This window comes from Poecilia formosa, unplaced genomic scaffold (genome assembly GCF_000485575.1).
Source record: "Poecilia formosa unplaced genomic scaffold, Poecilia_formosa-5.1.2 Scaffold284, whole genome shotgun sequence".
In the NCBI taxonomy this organism is placed as follows: domain Eukaryota; kingdom Metazoa; phylum Chordata; class Actinopteri; order Cyprinodontiformes; family Poeciliidae; genus Poecilia; species Poecilia formosa.
Window position 1 is genome coordinate 370,855 of NW_006800223.1, and position 20,501 is coordinate 391,355.

The window sequence follows — 20,501 nt, forward strand, 5'->3', positions numbered from 1 at the left end:
TTGGTATGAGACAGATAATCTGTGAAAAAATCCATCTTGTCCACCTTCTCCCTGAGCTGCTCTTACTATTTGAAGAAAAGCAGCGTTCCTGACCCAAAACAACCAGTCAGAGCCAGGAGGAGGGGCTTAGTGTTGTCAATCAACGTCCTGTATGATGTGCAATGTGCTAATGGCAAAGAAACAACTTACCATTACTGGAAAATTGTATCAGTGGCCTTTTAACTGGCTTTAGCTTTGGTGGCAAACTATGTTGTGGTGAACCAGCGGTAGCTTAGCAGAGAGCAAAAGTGAGGGTTGAGCATAAGAGTGATTGGCAACGCTAAGATCCTCCTCCTGGCTGTGACTGATGTATTTCTGTAGTTAGTATTGGGAGAAGGCAGAGGAGCTCTTTTTTCACAGATCATTTGTCTTTAATTGTACTGTCACAACATAATTATCATTTTAACAAAATACTATATATATAAAAATATATATTTTTTAAAATAAAAGTTACATATTGCAGCTTTAATGTCATATGTTTTTAAGTCCTGTTTGTTACATTCAGTGAAAAATTAAATGATATTTGATTTGACAGAGGCCCACCATGAAATTGGGCCTCTATCCCTTTAAGAAGCTTCACCCTTTCCGACACTCCTGTCATCATGTCATTACCAACAACTCCATGATGCCGTTTAGCAGCTCAGAAGTCATGCAATTCCACTAGGTGTTTGCTAATTGCAGCTGCCGCTAGTCTGGAGGAGCTTTGGGTAAATATGTGGCACTTTGCTTGAGCAAGTGTTCAGGCTTTCCTGAATGGTTGCCACAGGAAAATCTTTGATTTCTTAAGCATACATGAAACATTCAAGGCAACACTACAGGTATGTTTTTAATGAGGAAATACAATTATAACATGATATTAAGCTTAAAAAAATCTATTTTCTATAATACCGCCCCTTTAAGAGTTATGGTTCCAACATCAGATCACTGGGATATACATTGTTTACTGACCCAGTGCCAGTTTACCCAAGGGTCCACAAGTTTCAGGATGAACATTAAAGCCATAGTACTTGAGGCAGTTACCAAAGCATCCCACAGTAAATCAAAACAGTAACTCCACAGGTGTAGCCAATGCCCTGCATTGGCTACAGCACTGGAAGATTATGCCTTACAAATGACCCAACACTGTACACCGCCAATGCAGGGCAGTTGCACAAAATGCTGTTTAAGAACAACATCCAAAATCACATCGTACAACATCCAACCCAGTCTCCTCACACATGCACGCACGCACGCACGCACGCATGCACGCACACAGAAGCTGATCACCTTGTCATACTCAATAAAAACACTTCCACACCCCTGGCTGCGGCCTAGTTAACCCCCCCACAGAGATGAAGAGATAATTGGAAATCATGACGCTAATTAACCTTCTCCAGGGTAAGGGTATTTATATCCTCCCCTTTTTGACGGAGCGACCAAGAAAAAAGAAAACGATGGTGAGCGGCGGCGCAGAGCCGGGGCGGACGAGATGAAAGCTGATTAGCCAGGTGGTAAGAAATGATGGGAGAAAATAGTTAGGAAATGGGAAGAAGGAACCAAGTTAAGGAACATCAATAATTAATTTCCCATTGCCTAATTTTCAGATTTAAAAGAGGGACGAGCAAATGAGTCCGTTCCCGACTAGAGGTTCGGACTCTATAAATGTACAGTGGTACCAGTTTGTTAAACTGAAGCTGCAAGTCTTTTTGTAAGGAGTAAAATAATTTCATTTATATATTGATTTGTGTTGGCTGACTAAAGAGTTTTTAAACTTGACCATATTCACATATGGTCAAGAGTTCTAGAGTTCACATACAACTCTAGAATTGGGTCCAGATCAATAGTTTCTTTAAGTAGTTGGTTCTGTTGAGAATTTGGATTTATTGTGAAAACCATTAACTGTAATTAAAGATGTTTTGCAAACAAGCATGGACCTTAACATATAGTCTCCTTTCAGTCTGACTGAGATTGAGAAACTTTGCAATAAAGGACAAAGATCTCAGTGTCTAGATGTGCCAAACAGGTAGAGACATATTCCAGATAACTGGGAGCCTAACTGCAGTGAAATATACTTCAGCCCAAAAGGACAAAAAGAAAAAATTAAAAAGCCACAACAGCAAAAGCCACATTGGAAGCTATGCTAAAGAGGTTGTTGTAATAAGATGAAAGTTATGCTAAAACAGAGGTTATGCTAAAATGGGTGGAATGCTAATACGGAAGTTATGCTAATACAGAAGTTATGCTAAAATAGAGGTTATGATATAATGGAGATAATATGAAAGCTATGCTAGTAAAAGCTATGCTAAAATAGAGGTTATGCTATGCTTAAGAGGAAGTTAGCATAGGTTCTGCTTGCAAGCCTTTTTATATATTCCATAAATTCTATTTTTGTTTAGATTTTGCTGTTGTGTTGATGCTTTAGCATGTTGATGACCTGTCTGGGCCACCGTAGAAATGTGTTTTGAATTGGGGGGGCTTTTGAGGGAGTGGTTGGACGGTTGTAATACAAGAAATGTTAAAAACCACGTTTCTGTTTCCTTCCATCTTACATTGAGTTGGACTAAAACATTGAACAAAATTTTGCTTGTGACATTTTGTTTTTAGTCAAAACTCTTGAATCAATCCAAGAAAAAAAAGTGTCAAATCAAACTTTATTCCAAAAAACAACTTCACTCCAGAAGTTTCTTCACTTTAGTCATCCTCAAACTCTTGTCCAACTTTCACAACATTGGTCTCAGTTGTGTTTTGTGTGGTGGTGAAGAACAGGCACTTGCACAAAATGTACCTTTCTTTCAGTTCTAGCTTTGGCAGGAGGCAGAAATTGGTTGCTACTGGTTACAGATTGGTTAGAGCACAATAACACACTTCTCAAAATAGCAAAGTGCAGGCATCAACGCAAATAGCAGACTCCGAGCATTCACAAAATAACGGTTTTTAGTTTGATCTGTGGTCTCCGTCCGCCATAGATCAGGGTTTCTGTGCTTTTAGAGGCCTGAGAGATTCCTTATACGGAAATGATCCATACATGTGATTTTATTTGAAGGGAGAGCAAAGTGACCTGGCTCCCCATGTGGGACAAAAGAGAACATGGCTGGAAGTGAGAGAGATGTTAAGGGAAGGTCAGAGGAAAAGAGACAAGCAGTCAGTCAGTCAGTCATGAAAGCAGCAGAAAGCACAGTTTGGGGAGGTGAAAGATCTCAGCAGAGAAGGAGTCCTGAGAGGAGAAAAGGACTCGTCTCAGATTTCCATTGTTGGCCATGCCACCTTTCTCCTCTCCCATCACTCGGCCCTTTCTACAGAAGCTGGAGGGGGTCTGAGAAGGCTAAGGTTACCTGGCCGCCGTCCCCTGCTGCCTCTGCCGACTTTCATTCCTGTTTAGGCTAACAACCAAGACCATTAAAGCGGCGGCGTAGATTTTACAGGATAAACTTTCAGCACTGAATGCAGCGAATGCACTCCACACTCTGTCTCATTACATATCTATACCCCACGGCAGAGCTCCGCTATTCAATCACGCACCTCTATGGTCCTATTTTAGGGAAATAATTGTCATCTTTTGTTAATGCGTCTTATTATAATGACTGTGTGGGCCAGACACAGTTATTCATTAGCAGAAGAAGAAGCTAAATAAAAATGTGTGAGGAGCGGACTGCTACAGACAACAGCCTCAGGCGGCCCGTCAGCGTTGGCCACAGCGATCTGTCATAAATACTAGAGGAACGGTTGCCGGGCAAGTTTGGTCCGCCAAAGAGTGGGAGTGGGTCGGAGCAAAGACAGGGAATACTGGCACTGATGGCAATTCAGTTCAGTTCAATTTAATTCAGTTCAGTTCAATTGAGTTCAGTTCAGTTCAGTTCAGATCAATTTGTTTCAGTTCACTTCAGATCAATTCCGTTCAATTCAGTTCAGTTCAATACAGAACTTCAGATCAACTAAATTCAGGTCAATTCAGTTGCAATTTAGTTCAGTCCAGTACAACTCAGTTCAGTCAGTTCAGTTTAATTCATTTCAGTTCAGATCAACTCAGTTCAATTCAATACTGAACTTCAGATCAGTTCAGATCCAGTCAATTCAGTTTGGTTCAGTTAGAGGACAATGAAATATTGACATAACTGTGTCTTCAATGAGTTGCTGTTCATGCTTCAGCTTTCAGCACCAGCTGATCTAAATAAAGTCACCCAGAGAGTTTTGTCCTGCAGGTAAGACATTACCTGCTTCCACCTCCTGAAGAATCCCTCTCAGCCGAAGCTTCAGACGTCAGACATGAACTTGGAGCAGCAGGAACTTAAAGTGAATTGCGTTTTGTATTTAGGCCTCTTGCTAAAACAAAGTCTGCCATTTTGGAAGGCGAAGCTGCATTGACAGATGGTCCGTTAAGCCATTTCTGAGCAGCAGTTGGTTTCAGCCAAGCAGGCTGGTATTATATTTCACAGAACAGAAAAGTACATGCACACAAATATTTGCGAGGAATCAACTGTTTTTTTTGTTTTGTTTTTTTTTAAGCTCCAACGTGTCTGGGGACATTTTTTTTTCTTCTTTTTTTTCTGTTCCTGTCCAGTTTCTTTTTCAGCTCCGTTCAAACATGAAGCGTCTTCTTCTCTTTTCTTTGTTTCCTGTCGGCTTGGCAGACGAAGACCCATGGGCCCAGCTTCACTCGGATCCACGCGCCGTGGCCCGTGTTGTGTAGAGAGGCCGAGTTTCTCAAGATTAAAGTTCCCACCAAGCAGGTGAGATTCAGGTACACCTCTGACGCAGACCGGATTCTAAAAAACACCAAACTGACGAAATTAACTTCCAGGCTTCATATGAAGTGCTGTACAGTCATGATTTTCACATTTCAGGCACAGACTTTCACATATTTGAACTGGAATTTATGCGACCGACACATAAAGAAGTGCATAATTGAAAAATGATACATGATTAAGTTCAGTTGAAATCTTTTATTGATGTACCACATTTAAAATAAATGCAATGATGTAAAGTTAAAAAAGTTTAAGTTAGTAGAATCTATTAGCATCAACAAGAGCATCCAGGAACACAGCAGGGATCTAACTAAGACAGACAAGTCCTGATTTATGTTGGGATATATAATGTAGAAACTACCAAAAGTGAACAAATGCTGCACATCACCCTTAACCCACCGTCTCTATAGTGAAACATGGTGGTGGCAGCATTATTCTGAGATGGTCCCTTTCTGCAGTACATTAATAAATAACGTGTCGTATTGGGAACAAACGTTTTAGAGGTTGTGAAAACTTGAGAGCTTCACCATGAGGCAACAGCTGCAGTAAACGTTCTAATTTGAATAATGAGCTAAACTTAAAGCTCTGATTGATGACTAGGATCATGTATATGATCAGATTTAAATAATTTTTTCTAAAGTTCCTCTAGTCGACCTTAGTTGTGAAATGGAGCCTTATAAATAAACTGAATTGAAAAAACATTAATTAAATGTGCTGATTTGTGTTAGTTTGTCACATAGAATGCCATTAAAATACATCCAAGACTTCGATTGTAACTTGCGTGTAAATACTTTTGCGAAGTGCTGTCGATGTAGGCGACGTGTTGTTAAAAGCATTCTTATGCTTAAAGAAAACTGAGCTGCAGTTATGTTTTATGGGAGAAAATGTGAGAACAATTTTGGAATCTGATTGATAAAAAACCCCCAAACTAGAAAGAAGCTGTCTGATAAAGAGACGATTCCCCTCAAAGTCTAAAGTACTTCTAGTGTCCAGCGCTGAGTGACCAGCGTGTCTGTTGTCTTGGTTTTTCTCAGAGTTACGAACTCAGAGAAGAAAGTGGTTTTGGGTCCAGTATGAGCTCAGTGTGGAGGAAACTGAACCAACCCTTTGAGCCCAAAGTACCACACCAGGACCATGGCAGCACCAAGTTCCTGTCCCACTGCTTCTCCAGGGACAAACTGCACATGTAAGACTCTGTCCATCCGTCCATCCGTCCATCCATCTGCTATGTTTTGCTTGCCTTATAACCATTTACTGAACTATATTTACTTGAGTAACTTTCAGGAGTACTTTTACTACGTTGTACTTCTTACTTTTTTACTCTTGTCATTTCATTATGAAGTATTTCTACTCTTACTTGAGCAGCATGTCTGGATTCTCTACTCTCTGAATGAATCACAAACATGTTTTAACCAAAAATTCACCAGGCACAGACACACACAGGCAGCTTTTACTAAAGTTTTATATGTTTTTTTGTTTTTTGTTTTATGGAAAGAAACTGGTTTTCTTTTGCTCGATTCTGTTATTTTTTACTTATATGAATTATTGTCATTTTGGTCTTTAAAATACCAAAATTTCCACTTAACTTTATATTTTGATCTGTTTGATTATGTCATTTTTAAATATTAAATGATTTATAATTTGATCAGTTACTCAGTACTTGAGTAGACTTTTTACCAAATACTCGTTTGCTGTTGAACATGTTGAAGTAGTGTTACTTTTACTTGGGTGTAATTTTTCGCTACTCTACCTGCCTCTGCTTATAACCAAACATCACCACGTTGGATTCATCTCTTCGTCTCCTTAGCAACACCTGGTTGCTACTTTCTCCCCTCAATCCAAACATCTACTCTGACCGATTCTGATAGTTGTATCTGTGCTGTGAGGAAGCCTGAGCAGCCAGAGGTCAAGGGTTGAGGTTACTGAGTGAACCGCTGAACAAGCAACCTGAGCATTAACCTGGACACTTGTTCAAATGAAGTATTCAGGACGAGCTTTGTTTCAGGTTGTCCTTTTGGTAAATCAACTCCTCTCTGCGTTTCCTCCGTTTTTGCACAGGCTTGAATTTTGCTGTGGACGTATTTTTTATCTGATTGGATATTTGGCTGCTGCTCTTGACAAAAATAGGTAGAGGTCAGTTCATTTCTCTGGTTTCAAGGAGAGCTTTTATGAGTTTTTAAGCATTGTCCACGTTTTCAATGAGGTCGAGGGGAGGCATTTGGGAGAATGTTAGCTTTCATTATGTATTCCTAAAACCAACTTTCTTACATGTTTCAGAATAATTTTGGAGCATCAAGGTAGGTCCAAATTGAAGTTATTTGGTCTCAGATAGAAACAAGTTAATTAGGACACTTTTACCCTAACCCTAACGCCTCTATAAGGATGCTACAATGTCACTGGCTCTGTTTCAATCCAATGAGAATTCTTTAATAAACAGGAAGTAGAAGTTGCTAACTTAGAAATGGAGTGCTCCTGTCCATCCTGGAGGTTCGGGCTGGGCAGGTTAGCTAGGTCATAACTCATTCGGAAAATTTGTCTCCATCTCCCCTGTGGCGTAATAACTCTTTTTCAGAAAAGCTGAAAACCACGTAAACCTTTTTGCGTTTGTCTTTTTTTAATGCACTTTTTGAAGTACATGTTAAAGAAGGCTAAAGGAAACGGCAAACTTCAAAATAACTTACTCAAGTTCGCAAAATCATTTTTTACACGAACGCTTGGGGTTTTTCTGAAATGAGTTAAAGTGCTGAAGGGGAGATGGCAACAAGTTCTGATGCAGCAAATGACTGATCCATGCTAGTTAGCACCCTGCACTTCCATGCGTTGCGTCAATGTCTGACGAAATGACGGTTAGCATAGCCTGATTGGTCCGTTCCAAACCAATGGAACATCGCCACATTTTCAAAGTTTGCAATTGAATCCAAACGTAGCTGCTGTTACCGATGTCCAGAGTGGACGAAGAAACGAAGACAAACGATTACTTCCTGTTTCCTAAACTCCATTTGGACACAATTGGAAGCTCCAACAGGACAGGGATCTTAAAGATACATCAAAACCAGATGTGGAATCTAAATTTTTACAGGTTTTTACTTTAAGCTTCACAGCTTCAACTCTTTTCCAGATTTGTGAACAGAGAATTATTTAAATAAATCACTTCTGATCTCTGCTACACTTCAGACTTGTCAGGTTCTGGTAATGGTGTTTAATGGATCCATAAGTCTTTCAAACACAGCTAGCTTTGCTCTTGACTGACTAAATACTGTTTCAGACAGAGGTAATGGCACCTTATCTTTTTTCTTTCTTTCTGACTTCTCCTAATTTGATCTTGTCAAAATGGGATTAAAAGGCTCAGAGAAGTGCTATGAATGTTTTTAAATAATCGTTGAACCATTTGTTTGACAGCTTTTATTTATTTATTTATTTATTTTTTTTTTTTATTGTTCCTTAGTTGTGAAATGAAAATGGTTCCCCTCAGATTGGCACAGTACATTCACTCCTCCTACATGAACTCTCATCACTTGATTTGTATGATTTTAAATACAAAGAAGCGCATCCATAACAACCTGCTGGCTGTGTTTACTTCAGGTACAACATCACGTCTAAGGACACGTTCTTTGACAACGCCACAAGAGGCAGAATAGTAAGTGTGTCTTTATTGAGTTCAGCATTTGTTATAATCGCTCATTTTTTTTTACCTGTGATGGAGTATAAAGAGTGACGTAAAGGGAAAATAAATATGTGGAGAACAGAGGAGAAAATGTTCAACAAAACATTTTGAAATTTCTAGATGAATTGCACATATTTGGAAGAAAAAAAAAACACATACCCAAATTTTGAAAAGTTGCGCATTTGCATGAAAAAGAGACAATTTTCCACGATTAAAGGCATCAATTTGTGATATTAGGACTAAAATGTTCTGTGACGTTGTAAAATAAAAAAAATACATGAAAATTTTTTTATGGAAATTCTTGTAAGTTTGTTTATTCTTAAGGTTATTTTTTTTCAATTAATTATTTTAAAATATTTAAAATGTAGGTCTAACATTGAACATTTTTATGCCTTCAATCATGGGAAATTGTGATCTTTTATGTTGGAAAATATTCATGTTTTTTCCCTGAAATACATGAAATCAGTCTAGAAATTTTAGAGACTTTGGCAGAAATCTACTCCTCTGTTCTGTATTTTCGTTTAACCACAATGACTCTGACTCTGTTTATTTCCAAACTGATGGTCTTGAATCTTTTCCAGGTCTATGAGATCCTGAGGCGGACGGTGTGTGTACGAACATGTCAAACCATAGGTGAGGAAGCTGCCACAAAAATTTGTGGCAGAATTTTTGTAAAATTATGCCACAAAGCAGAATTAAAAAAAAAAAAAAAACTTTGTGAAGAAAGATAAAGTCTTAGGTCTTAGGTACCCAAAAGTTGATATTTGAGTAAAACCAAATGAACCCAAAGCAGACAAACTGTCTTGTGATGTCGTTGCATCACAAACTGGGTGTTTAATGTGACAGACCAACGCAACCAGCTCCCCTGCTACTGCATCCCCACATCATGATGCTGCCACCACAATTTTTTCTAAACAGCTGCACTACAAAATATACAATATTTAGATTCTGATTTTTATTTTACTTTTCACCTCCATCCATCCAGACTTGGTGTATTCAATCTGAAACCAAAGTATTCCCTCAGCATGATGCTGCCTCCACCATTTTCACGAAGTCAACTTTCTAATTTTCCCTTGACCTAAAATGCATCCCCTACGTTGTGTTGGTCTGTCGCTTAATACCCTCATGAAGTACCTCAATATATATCCCATTTAGATGCATTTAGAGCTAGGCTAGGCTAATTTAGCTTAGCTTAGCTGGGAATTTTTCTCCCTGAATATTTTCATTGAGACAGTTGCTCACCTCAGTTCTGTTTGACTCTCCACAGAAACACAGCAGCTCACTAGACGTTCCACCAATATCAGGACTGAGATAATTATAAATATAATGTTACCTCAGCATTAATGTTTGTTGTTGCTAGCAAGGCAGGAAAAAGCACCGGCTCTCCCCAAAACAGCCGTGCTAGGAAGCGGGTTAGCTGCATGTGTAACATGTACTGTACTTGGCGTTGATGTAGTTTGTGCGATCCGTGGTTCCTCTGTGGAGATGAGCTGACACCCTTTTCATGTCCAGTGTCCCCCATATGTCTGGTTGGCTGGCCCATGGCAGCAGACGGCCTCAGCCAGCGGGTTCTCACAGGGCTGCAGGGGAGGAACGGTAGAGAAAACAGAGCTTCATCTCTCTCTCTCTGACCTTGCTTTTCCTCTATTCCCTTCATTCCTCAGTGGAGCAACACACACACACCCTGTTGCTCTGCACCATCTCCTCCACAAGTGGGTCACACTTCCTAGGTCAGCTAAAGATTGGAAGCAGGGGCCTCTGGGAGATGTGGTTGTTTCTGTCTGGTTGAGTGTGTTCAAGCGTGAGGATGGGTGTTTCCTGGGTGTGGTGTTTGTTAACCACACAGGTGTTCTCTGCTTTTTAACAAATCCCTTCCACGGACTAATAATGCTCACACTGTCTTTGGACTGCATTGATTTTACTTTGAATTTAGCATGAGCTATAATGGAATAAGATCAAATTCTTGTAACAGAACATCTTAGTCAACACCCAGATCTAAACCTTATAAATATGCAGTAAAAAGTGAAAGTATATGTTCTCTTCATATGCCCTTCTGACTCGATCATTTTTTCATGCATCAACTCACAAAAACAAATAAAATACAACAAGTTTTCTTTGTAAGTTCTTCAGAGATTGNTTGTGAAGAAAGATAAAGTCTTAGGTCTTAGGTACCCAAAAGTTGATATTTGAGTAAAACCAAATGAACCCAAAGCAGACAAACTGTCTTGTGATGTCGTTGCATCACAAACTGGGTGTTTAATGTGACAGACCAACGCAACCAGCTCCCCTGCTACTGCATCCCCACATCATGATGCTGCCACCACAATTTTTTCTAAACAGCTGCACTACAAAATATACAATATTTAGATTCTGATTTTTATTTTACTTTTCACCTCCATCCATCCAGACTTGGTGTATTCAATCTGAAACCAAAGTATTCCCTCAGCATGATGCTGCCTCCACCATTTTCACGAAGTCAACTTTCTAATTTTCCCTTGACCTAAAATGCATCCCCTACGTTGTGTTGGTCTGTCGCTTAATACCCTCATGAAGTACCTCAATATATATCCCATTTAGATGCATTTAGAGCTAGGCTAGGCTAATTTAGCTTAGCTTAGCTGGGAATTTTTCTCCCTGAATATTTTCATTGAGACAGTTGCTCACCTCAGTTCTGTTTGACTCTCCACAGAAACACAGCAGCTCACTAGACGTTCCACCAATATCAGGACTGAGATAATTATAAATATAATAATATTACCTCAGCGTTAATGTTTGTTGTTGCTAGCAAGGCAGGAAAAAGCACCGGCTCTCCCCAAAACAGCCGTGCTAGGAAGCGGGTTAGCTGCATGTGTAACATGTACTGTACTTGGCGTTGATGTAGTTTGTGCGAGCCGTGGTTCCTCTGTGGAGATGAGCTGACACCCTTTTCATGTCCAGTGTCCCCCATATGTCTGGTTGGCTGGCCCATGGCAGCAGACGGCCTCAGCCAGCGGGTTCTCACAGGGCTGCAGGGGAGGAACGGTAGAGAAAACAGAGCTTCATCTCTCTCTCTCTGACCTTGCTTTTCCTCTATTCCCTTCATTCCTCAGTGGAGCAACACACACACACCCTGTTGCTCTGCACCATCTCCTCCACAAGTGGGTCACACTTCCTAGGTCAGCTAAAGATTGGAAGCAGGGGCCTCTGGGAGATGTGGTTGTTTCTGTCTGGTTGAGTGTGTTCAAGCGTGAGGATGGGTGTTTCCTGGGTGTGGTGTTTGTTAACCACACAGGTGTTCTCTGCTTTTTAACAAATCCCTTCCACGGACTAATAATGCTCACACTGTCTTTGGACTGCATTGATTTTACTTTGAATTTAGCATGAGCTATAATGGAATAAGATCAAATTCTTGTAACAGAACATCTTAGTCAGCACCCAGATCTAAACCTTATAAATATGCAGTAAAAAGTGAAAGTATATGTTCTCTTCATATGCCCTTCTGACTCGATCATTTTTTCATGCATCAGCTCACAAAAACAAATAAAATACAACAAGTTTTCTTTGTAAGTTCTTCAGAGATTGAATAAAACGTTCCTAAATTCAAAAATAAAAAGACGTGTTGAACTTGTTGACATAGGTTGACCTTTACATTTTAATCATCTGAAAAACTCAAATAACAGAACTGCTTTACTATCTGTTTTTCCCCCTCTGACCAGAGGTCGAGTTTCTAATTTAAAACCTGCTCCGTTTAAAATAAAACGTGTGACATGATGTGACCTGACCTGACCTGACCTCACCGATGCCCCTCCTCTCTTTTCCAGGCATCAGCACGTTGATAGCCAAGGGCGTATATGACGCCGCCTTCCCTCTTCATGATGTAAGTGTGAGCCGTGAAGTATTGACTTAAAACTATTTCCTATATCTTGCTGAAAAATTACACGTGATTTAGTTTTCTCTCATTTCAAGCGCACTGAGAGTTGCAGCAGAAACGGCCGGGTGGGATTCTGTGTTTTTGCCGTGAAGGCGGAGGAGATGCAGTTTGTTTCACAGATTATGTCTCATATTAAACTGTCACTATTTCATGGCAGTTTCAACAAGTATGTGAAAAGGATATTATTATAAAAGTCAACATATATTCCAGTTTTTTCTTGTAAAATTTGATAATTTCTCCTGATTGCATTTCTTGTAAAATAAACTATCAGTTTACATTTTTTGTATCTGTATTTGACAGATTTCCTTCCTTCATATTGATATTTATTCATGTGGATTTTTTTTCCATTAACAATCATTTGAGCTTTTAAAGTGTGACTAGTTGTTTTTCCTGTGTTCTGGTGTTTCCTCATGTCTGTCCTTTTGCTCCGCAGGGTGACTTTAAGGTCACTGGACATCTGGAGGAGCGCAACGACAGACAGGTGCTGCTCTGCTTTCACACCTCTGCCTTTTCGTTCAGTTTGGTTTAACCCTCCGTTTTCCCTCCTCCTCCCCTGTTCCATCTGCCCTTAAAAGAGACGCTAAACTTCGACGCCGGACGTCGAACGCAACCCCTGGCCGGGGCCCGGGGTCGGGCCGCTTGCAGCTCGAACCCCGAACCCCGGCCCTGCGGATATCTAAGCAACGGAACACACGGGCCTTTCCGAACAATGGCAGTTCTGTTCTCCTTTCGTTCGCATTCGTACGTCGTCCCATCTGCCTAACACCGGCACAGATTGGAGTTTAAGTCGAGCAAACGTTCCTCCCAGGCGGAGCGAGAACGAGAGAGGGAGAGAGAGAGAAACGGTAATCTGTTGACTGAAAGTCCAGACTGGAAATAAACCCGCGGTAAATAAATCTGTCCAAAGTACACCACAACATAACAGAACAAGCAGGGATGGGAATGTAAATTAGGATAAACAAAACCTTTTTCAGTTGCTACACAGGCTTTCATTTCAACCCAGCCGGCGTTATGTCTTAGATTTCTGTTGCGGATTTATAATTTAACATTTATTTAACAATTGAACCACCATATTCTTTTTTGTGCAATAAAGCTGATTGTAAACAATAACGAATGATTAATGTACCTGCTTTTAAAAGCCGTTGACTCATGTATTATAGCATGTTGAGTCAGTATGAATATGATCGTAATTCAGTTTTTTCTCTGTTTTCTGATATTCTGTTCTAATGTTTTCTGTACATGTCACTGCTGAAAATGAGAATTTGTTCTTAATTGACTGACCTGGTTAAAAAAAAACAAATTAAAAAATACAAATGAAGAATAGCCCAGAGAACAGAGATATTTTACATACTAATATACTGCATATTTAAAAAAATGATTAAGACAATCCAATAGATACAGCACAAAAGAAAAGTTATGATCTACTTCATTGATATTTTTGGCCTATGTAGAGAAGAGAACTAACTCTGGTCTTTACTGTTCGAAGGACATGCAACGAGAACTCCAAGCAAATGTCTCAGATTAAATGGCCTAATTAAATCCCAGACCTAAATCCGACTGAGCTTGATCAGTCAAGAAATGTCAGTTTCTTGACTTGAAAAGCGAAAACTCATCAAACACGTTGAATTTGATGAGGCTACTGTAAGAGCTACTGTAAGAGCGGAAATACTAGCAGCAAGAACTATGTCTCCGTGCGTTATTTCTTTTACTTATATATTTAAGAGTTAGCCACCTTTCAATTCTCCAATACTACGAGAAAAATGGCAAAATGTGCAAAAGTCTAATCAGTTCAAGGTTTGCGATGGTGAAAGCCAGAATGTTTCTCCTAGATGCTGCAATAAGGAATAACTTTGGTTACAAAGTGGAAAAATCTGGACTATTTTCAAACACTTGCATGTCTGATTGGAGGAACGGGTAAGTAATCTCAAACGAAGCACAGTAAAAGCCAAAGTGACAGTAGTTTCACTTCTCTCTGCGTTTCTGGGCATAAACACAAAGCGTTTCTGGAAAGCGCTCCGTGTGCGGTGGATGTTGTCGAACCCGACACCGTGTTTCTGCCGGGCCATCTTCCTCCCACCTTACCGGGTTTCACTCGTCTTCAGGATGGAGTTACTTACACCGCAGCTCCTCCGAGGCTCAGCTCGGCCAATCAGGAGGCGCCTGCCTCCGGATCAGCTGTGCCTCTGGAAAAAAAAATAAAAAATGTTTTTCAACTTTCAACATGACAACACACACCCACATTGACTTGACTCTGAATGTTTTTCTCTCTCTCTCACTCTGTCTCTCTCTGTCTCTTTGTGTGTGTGTGGGTGTGTGTGTGTGTGTGTGTGTGTGTGTGCACTGTCAGGTTCTTTTCGAAGAGTGGGCAAGATACTCGGCCTTCTACAAGTACCAGCCCATTGATCTGGTCAGGTAATGTTGCAAAACAGAAGAGCCGGCTACCCCTCTGAACACGGTTCATCTCATAACTACCACCGAATCTACGGTTATAGAAAATACTGCAGTCTGTCAGGTCATATTTAATTATACTCAGAAATGCATAATTAATGTTTTTCTCAACAGCTAGCTAACTGGCTATTTGTCATACATTTTGACTTTTCTTTTCAACTGAGTTCAGGTTTGTGACTTATTGCATTTCTATTTATTTCTGAAGCTACAATCTGGAGATCCGTAAAAAAAATGCAGCTAATGGCAATGAGGATATTTCGCATGGGAAGTTCAGAGTTAACAGTCTTTTAAGCGCAAATGTGAGTTTATTAGTCAAACATTTATCTAGCTGTGTTTCCATTGACCGTATAATTGCGCAATTTGACATTTTGAAAATAAATCCACTTGATGGAAACGTGCTAATTTTGAAAACACTTGTTTTAAGATCAAAGGTTTTGACTCTAGGATCAGGAGTTTTGTTTGTTTTGGAAATATTGAAATTGGCTTATTTTGCAAAACCGAAATGGAAGCACTTTTCTTCACATCACATGAAAAAAGCGTGGTGCAAACCATGAAGAAGAAGAAGACATTTGGGAGGATGATGGTGTGACATGAATGACTTATTAAACAAAACACAAACAAACTTTAATCGCGTTTCTTATTTAATTGCAACAACGCAATTGTGAATTTGTGGACTTTTCAACATTTGCAGAAAATTGTTAATGTTTTGCACATATTTGTAATGGAAGCACCGTTAATAACAGTCTATGCATTAAGCAGTAGCTTGGAAACCCAACAAACCGGCACCCTACTCTAGGTTTTAAAAGCGCTCTGTTGCTAATCTAGTTCATCTGAAAGACTGATTATTACAAACATTTTGATACAAATTGTTTGGTATATTTAACTTCTGCTCTTGGTCTTGACCAGCAGTGTTGCTCGCATGTGCACTTTTGGAAAAGCATCTACTGATTTAAATGTTGCCAATCTTGAAGACGTCAATACAGACTCCACATTGCACATCATTGTATGTATCTGCATATTGAACACCGACAGACAAAGATCCGACCAGCAAATTCAAACAACATTCCTCCATTAAGTATTGACGGAGAAGTATGAACAGAGTATGATTTATTCTTGATTTGTCCTGCACTGTAGAAAGATGAAACCGTAGACCACCTCCTCGTTTTACTCCTGCTTTTGTTTCATGTAGATATTTTTTCTTTCGCTCCTCTAAACCCCCTGTCTTCCCTGTCCAAAGTGTGAATGTCATTCTCTTCATGTTTTTGAGACGTAGATGAAGCGCTGAGCCTCGTCTCAATAAGCCAACTCTTTGATGAACAGTTTTAACCCAAAAACAGAACGCTCAGGTACTGGGATAATTCTCACCCATGAACTGAGGAAGTCTTTTGGATGAAGGGAAGCAAGAGAAGAAGTTAATTTTCCTTCCATTTTGACAAATAGTCCCCAGTTACATTTTAGGAATGCAGAGATTTGCAAACTCATCCTCGTCTCACGTGAGCCTGTCTTGTTTTTCTGCAGGAAGTACTTTGGAGAGAAGATCGGCCTGTATTTTGCATGGCTTGGTGTTTACACCCAGCTGCTCATCCCGGCCTCCATAGTGGGAATCATCGTGTTTGGATACGGCGTGGCGACGGTGGACACTAACATCCCCAGGTACAACCGGTTACCTCGAGCCGTTCTCTCACAGATTGTAGTCGATCGTGTAAAACGGAGCGGGACGGAGGCTCGCCGTAAAACAATGGAAGAGCCTGAAAATGAGGGATCTCTTTTCAGCGTGTGCTCATGTTCACGAGCCACACTCACACACTCCACTAGACAGGGATTGCCCAGATACCTGCTGTATCTGGCTTTAGTCACGGCCGTGTGGGAGGCACAGAAGGTACGGCTGGCAGTGTGTGTGCGAGTGTCATGGATTCAGCCCACACCGACTATGAATAGGGTCAAAGTACAAAAGCTTGTGTGGTAGTCAGGAGTTGAAAGTCCCATTCATTTCTTGTACGCACATGTAACAGACACGAGCATCTCCTAAAGTCTTTTTTTTTTTTTATGCGGGGATTGAAATCACGGTTTTGTTTTCATGCTGCGCACAATAAGCGTCGGCACGTCTGTCGGCAGGTTGAAGTTCTCGCCCTTCCTTTCCTCCCTCCATCTCTCCCTCTTTGCAGTTTGGAGATGTGCGACGAGCGTCTCAACTTCACCATGTGTCCGCTATGCGACGGCGCCTGCGACTACTGGCACCTCAGCACGGCCTGCGGCACCGCCAGGGCTTCGCACCTCTTCGATAACCCTGCCACCGTCTTCTTCGCCATCTTCATGTCTCTGTGGGGTGAGGTTTCGGGTTTGCGCCAGTGCATGTGTGTGTGTATGTGTGCGAGAGCGAGACAAAAGAGGACAGGTGGGGTGAGCATGAAGGTGCTCATTAATATCTTACGTCCTCTCTCGCCTCAAGCGGAGGCGGACACTTGTGGCGACAAGCTAAATCGGCACGGGAGTAAAGTTTCAGGAGTTCAACAAAAGAAAAACACACACAGATATTTACACTTACTGTTTGAAAATACACTTTTTAAAAAAATACAGAGGTCGACATAAGCTAAGATTGCTGTCTGAGTGTCGTTATCCTCCATGAAAAACGCTCTGCACTCACAGGGGCTGAAAAGCCACTCAGACAGGAAGAAGCCATGACAGATCTGATGCAAAGCACATATTAGATAAGTTATTTTCTATTTAGCCGGAGTGACTGGAAAAGCTACAGAAAGGTGGTCAACATTTGCAAGAAATAATAAATATCTCTCCATTTAGTATTGAAAATGATGTAAATAATTTTTTTATCTGCCGTTTTTGATTAGAACATAAGTAAAAGACAAAAATTTAACATGTTTCATTATCTTTTGAGTGGTCCGGAAACAAAGATTTTGCTTCAGTGATAATAAAATTAAATCAAAATCTGCCAGAGGTATGAAAACTTTTGGGCTTAAGAAAAAGTTGGGGGTTTTTCTCATATTCTTCTGTTTTTTAGCGGTAAAATCCTGTTTTTTGGTTTGTAGACAGCAAAGTTTTTGATAGAATGATTGACTGAACTTTTGTGCGTGTGTGTGCAGCTGTGTTGTTCCTGGAGCACTGGAAACGGCGACAGATCAGCCTGAGTTTCAGCTGGGATCTGACGGGAATCGAGGAGGACGAGGTAAAAAAAACAACAAAAAAAAAATCACCAAACCATCTAGAAACTCAGACGTAGATATTTACATACAGATCAGCTCAGATCTACAGGGATAATTGATGAGAACAGGGCGTCATGTGGCTCGTTACTAAGTACTAAATCAGCTGCACAGATGCATCATGGGAATTTTGTTCCATAACCGAGCTCCTGTTTTGTTGTCAGGAACATCCCCGGCCAAAGTATGAGACCATCCTCCTGGAGAAGCGACAGAGGAAGCAGCAGCAGAAGAAGAAGAAGAAAAAGAAAAAGAACGAGGTAGGAACTTTAAAACATGATCGGAAAAGGAATTAATATTTTTTTTACTCATTACAGCCTCTTTTTCTCATGTACTTTATGATAGACACAAACCAGCGCAAAGTGAAAGGAAAATCCTCTGTGATCTCTAGCAGCTCTGAAGTTACACGTTCATTTGCATTGAGTCCCCTTTACTCTGACACCACCAAAAAATATTCCAACCAGTCGCTTTCAAAAAAAGACCAAGCTGGCTTTTTATTACTCATTCAATACTTTATAAAAATCACCCTTTTGATGCAAATCTTTCAGGTCTGCAGTTTGACTAAACCATTTCTAACAAAAGAATATGTTTTAATGGAAATGTCTTTCCCCTTCATCACAAATACGTTCCAACTTGTCTGCTTGATTTTTGGTTTCCTTAACAATCCCTTTAAAGTAAACCTAACTCGAGTGTTAAAGAGGCCAAGCAGCCATATTTAAGGCTCATCAGCTATCAGCTAATCAGAAGAGACGTTGGTGTCTTACTCAGGTTGGAGTGATAAGCCCCGCCCACTTTGGAGCGGCTACATATTTGGTGTTTTGGGGAAATTGCAGTCGGTCATTTTACAGTTATGGATTCAACACATTGGAATGACACACAGCTTCTTCTGAACTGTGTGACACTGTGAGAGCTCTGGTGGAGCCAGCTGCACATTGCCTGGAAAAAACAAAAACAAACCATAATCCTCCTACCACTTCCTGTCGTCTTCTTTGTCGTTTCCGACAGCAGTAACATCCGGCTGTTGATCACGTAACTCCTGTGATGTGAAAAAAAAAGCGTTTCCATGGGAGCTTTGCAACGTACATCGATTTCGATGCGTTTGAAAAAAACCACCACACCCTAGTGCAAGAACCTTTCATCGAAAAACCTGAATTTTGTTTTTGAAGTTGTCGTGTTTCCATTAATCACATTTATTTTCATAATTACGACTTGTGCACTTCTATAGCTAATGGGTGTGGGTTAGGGTTAGGATGAATAGGGGTTGCCTTGCGGCTCAACCCTGGCCCCAGTGGCTGATGCGAAGCCGTGTTTATGTGTATGTTTTTGTTTGTGACTCGTCCCTCTGTCTTGAAGCCAGAGAAGCAGGAGGACGGGACAGTGACAGGGAAGGACAGATGGAGACAAAAACTGTTGTCTGCCATGGCTGCAGGAGTACCGGTAACCCTCCCTCTCTCCTCTCCTCTTTTCTCCTTAGCGTGCCTTCCTTCCTTCTTTTCCTCTCCCTTAGTTTCCTTTCCAGCAGGCTGCTGTCTCTCTGTTCTTCTCTTCCTGTCCCATCCTCTGGCTGCTGTGGTTTCAGCACAGAAGGTGCTCAGGTATCTGCTCAGGTATTCGTTTCCTTTTGCTTTCTTCGTTTATTATTTGGTTAACCCATCCTGCTGATGGTCCTAAATTTCCTATTTATCCTTTTGAGTTTTCAAACTTTGTTTTTTTTTATTTTTACTTTTATACAACACATAAGGCAGCACACATGTAGCCTGATGTTGTCAGTTATTGAAGCTACCCACGCTTTGATAACTGCCCACGGATAACTTGCTCACTTAAGAGGCTAAAGACAGTTTAAAATATTAATTCTGTAATCAGAAATCAGAAAACATCTTAATTTGCAAGTCAAAACTGAACAAAAAAAACAATTGAGATTGAAAGTAGGGGTGGACATTAATCATATTGTATATTGAGGATATTTATTTTATTAATCAGTAACAGTAACTTCCAGTTAATGTTTCAAAACCCCAAAAAACTCACTGTATTTACATTATCAACAACATTCCAAAATATGATTTAGTACAGTGACTTTGTGTGGGTCAGTGAGAAGATTTACCTTTATTTATGTAAGTGGTGTCCTGAAGAAACCTGTTTAAAATTTTAAGCTCTGTTTTTCAAGAGGCATAGTTCTGTTAGTTTTTCAGTCAAGCTTCTACACCACAGAGCTTAGCTTCAATTGATGCTAATCGTTTAGCTTCTTTGCCTTTTCAAAGAAGCTAACTTCGGTCGTTTTTCCTTCACTTGAAAAGAAGCTATCAACCTCATCAGTTTGTACCCACTCTAGTTATATTCAGGTAAACTTAAATCAAAAGAGGTGAATTGACCCAGTTCTGCCATTAGCAACACTTTACAGCGAACCTGTCTATATTTTATGCTTTTGTTTACTCTACCTGTGTTTTTTACGGGATGTTCTGAACTAAAAAATGTCTGCAAAGTTCTGATAGAGATTCTATTAATATTAC

General features: G+C 40.3%; 1 protein-coding gene across 3 annotated transcripts in view; it reads left to right on the forward strand.

The window, feature by feature from the left end:
* The window catches only part of ano2b (anoctamin 2b), a 73,452-nt gene that overhangs the window by 9,336 nt on the left and 43,615 nt on the right, over window positions 1-20,501 (forward strand). For 2 of the 3 annotated variants that reach the window (XM_016681523.1, XM_007571637.2), the window contains exons 3-13: window positions 4,647-4,745; window positions 5,795-5,946; window positions 8,343-8,397; window positions 9,006-9,057; window positions 12,225-12,280; window positions 12,768-12,815; window positions 14,682-14,746; window positions 16,301-16,435; window positions 16,948-17,108; window positions 17,881-17,963; window positions 18,162-18,254. In XM_016681523.1, the coding sequence (XP_016537009.1) occupies window positions 4,647-4,745; window positions 5,795-5,946; window positions 8,343-8,397; window positions 9,006-9,057; window positions 12,225-12,280; window positions 12,768-12,815; window positions 14,682-14,746; window positions 16,301-16,435; window positions 16,948-17,108; window positions 17,881-17,963; window positions 18,162-18,254 (999 nt within the window). Of the gene's footprint in view, window positions 1-4,646; window positions 4,746-5,794; window positions 5,947-8,342; window positions 8,398-9,005; window positions 9,058-12,224; window positions 12,281-12,767; window positions 12,816-14,681; window positions 14,747-16,300; window positions 16,436-16,947; window positions 17,109-17,880; window positions 17,964-18,161; window positions 18,255-19,347; window positions 19,432-20,501 lie in introns of all 3 variants that reach the window. The other variant, XM_016681522.1, reaches the window with a different exon arrangement.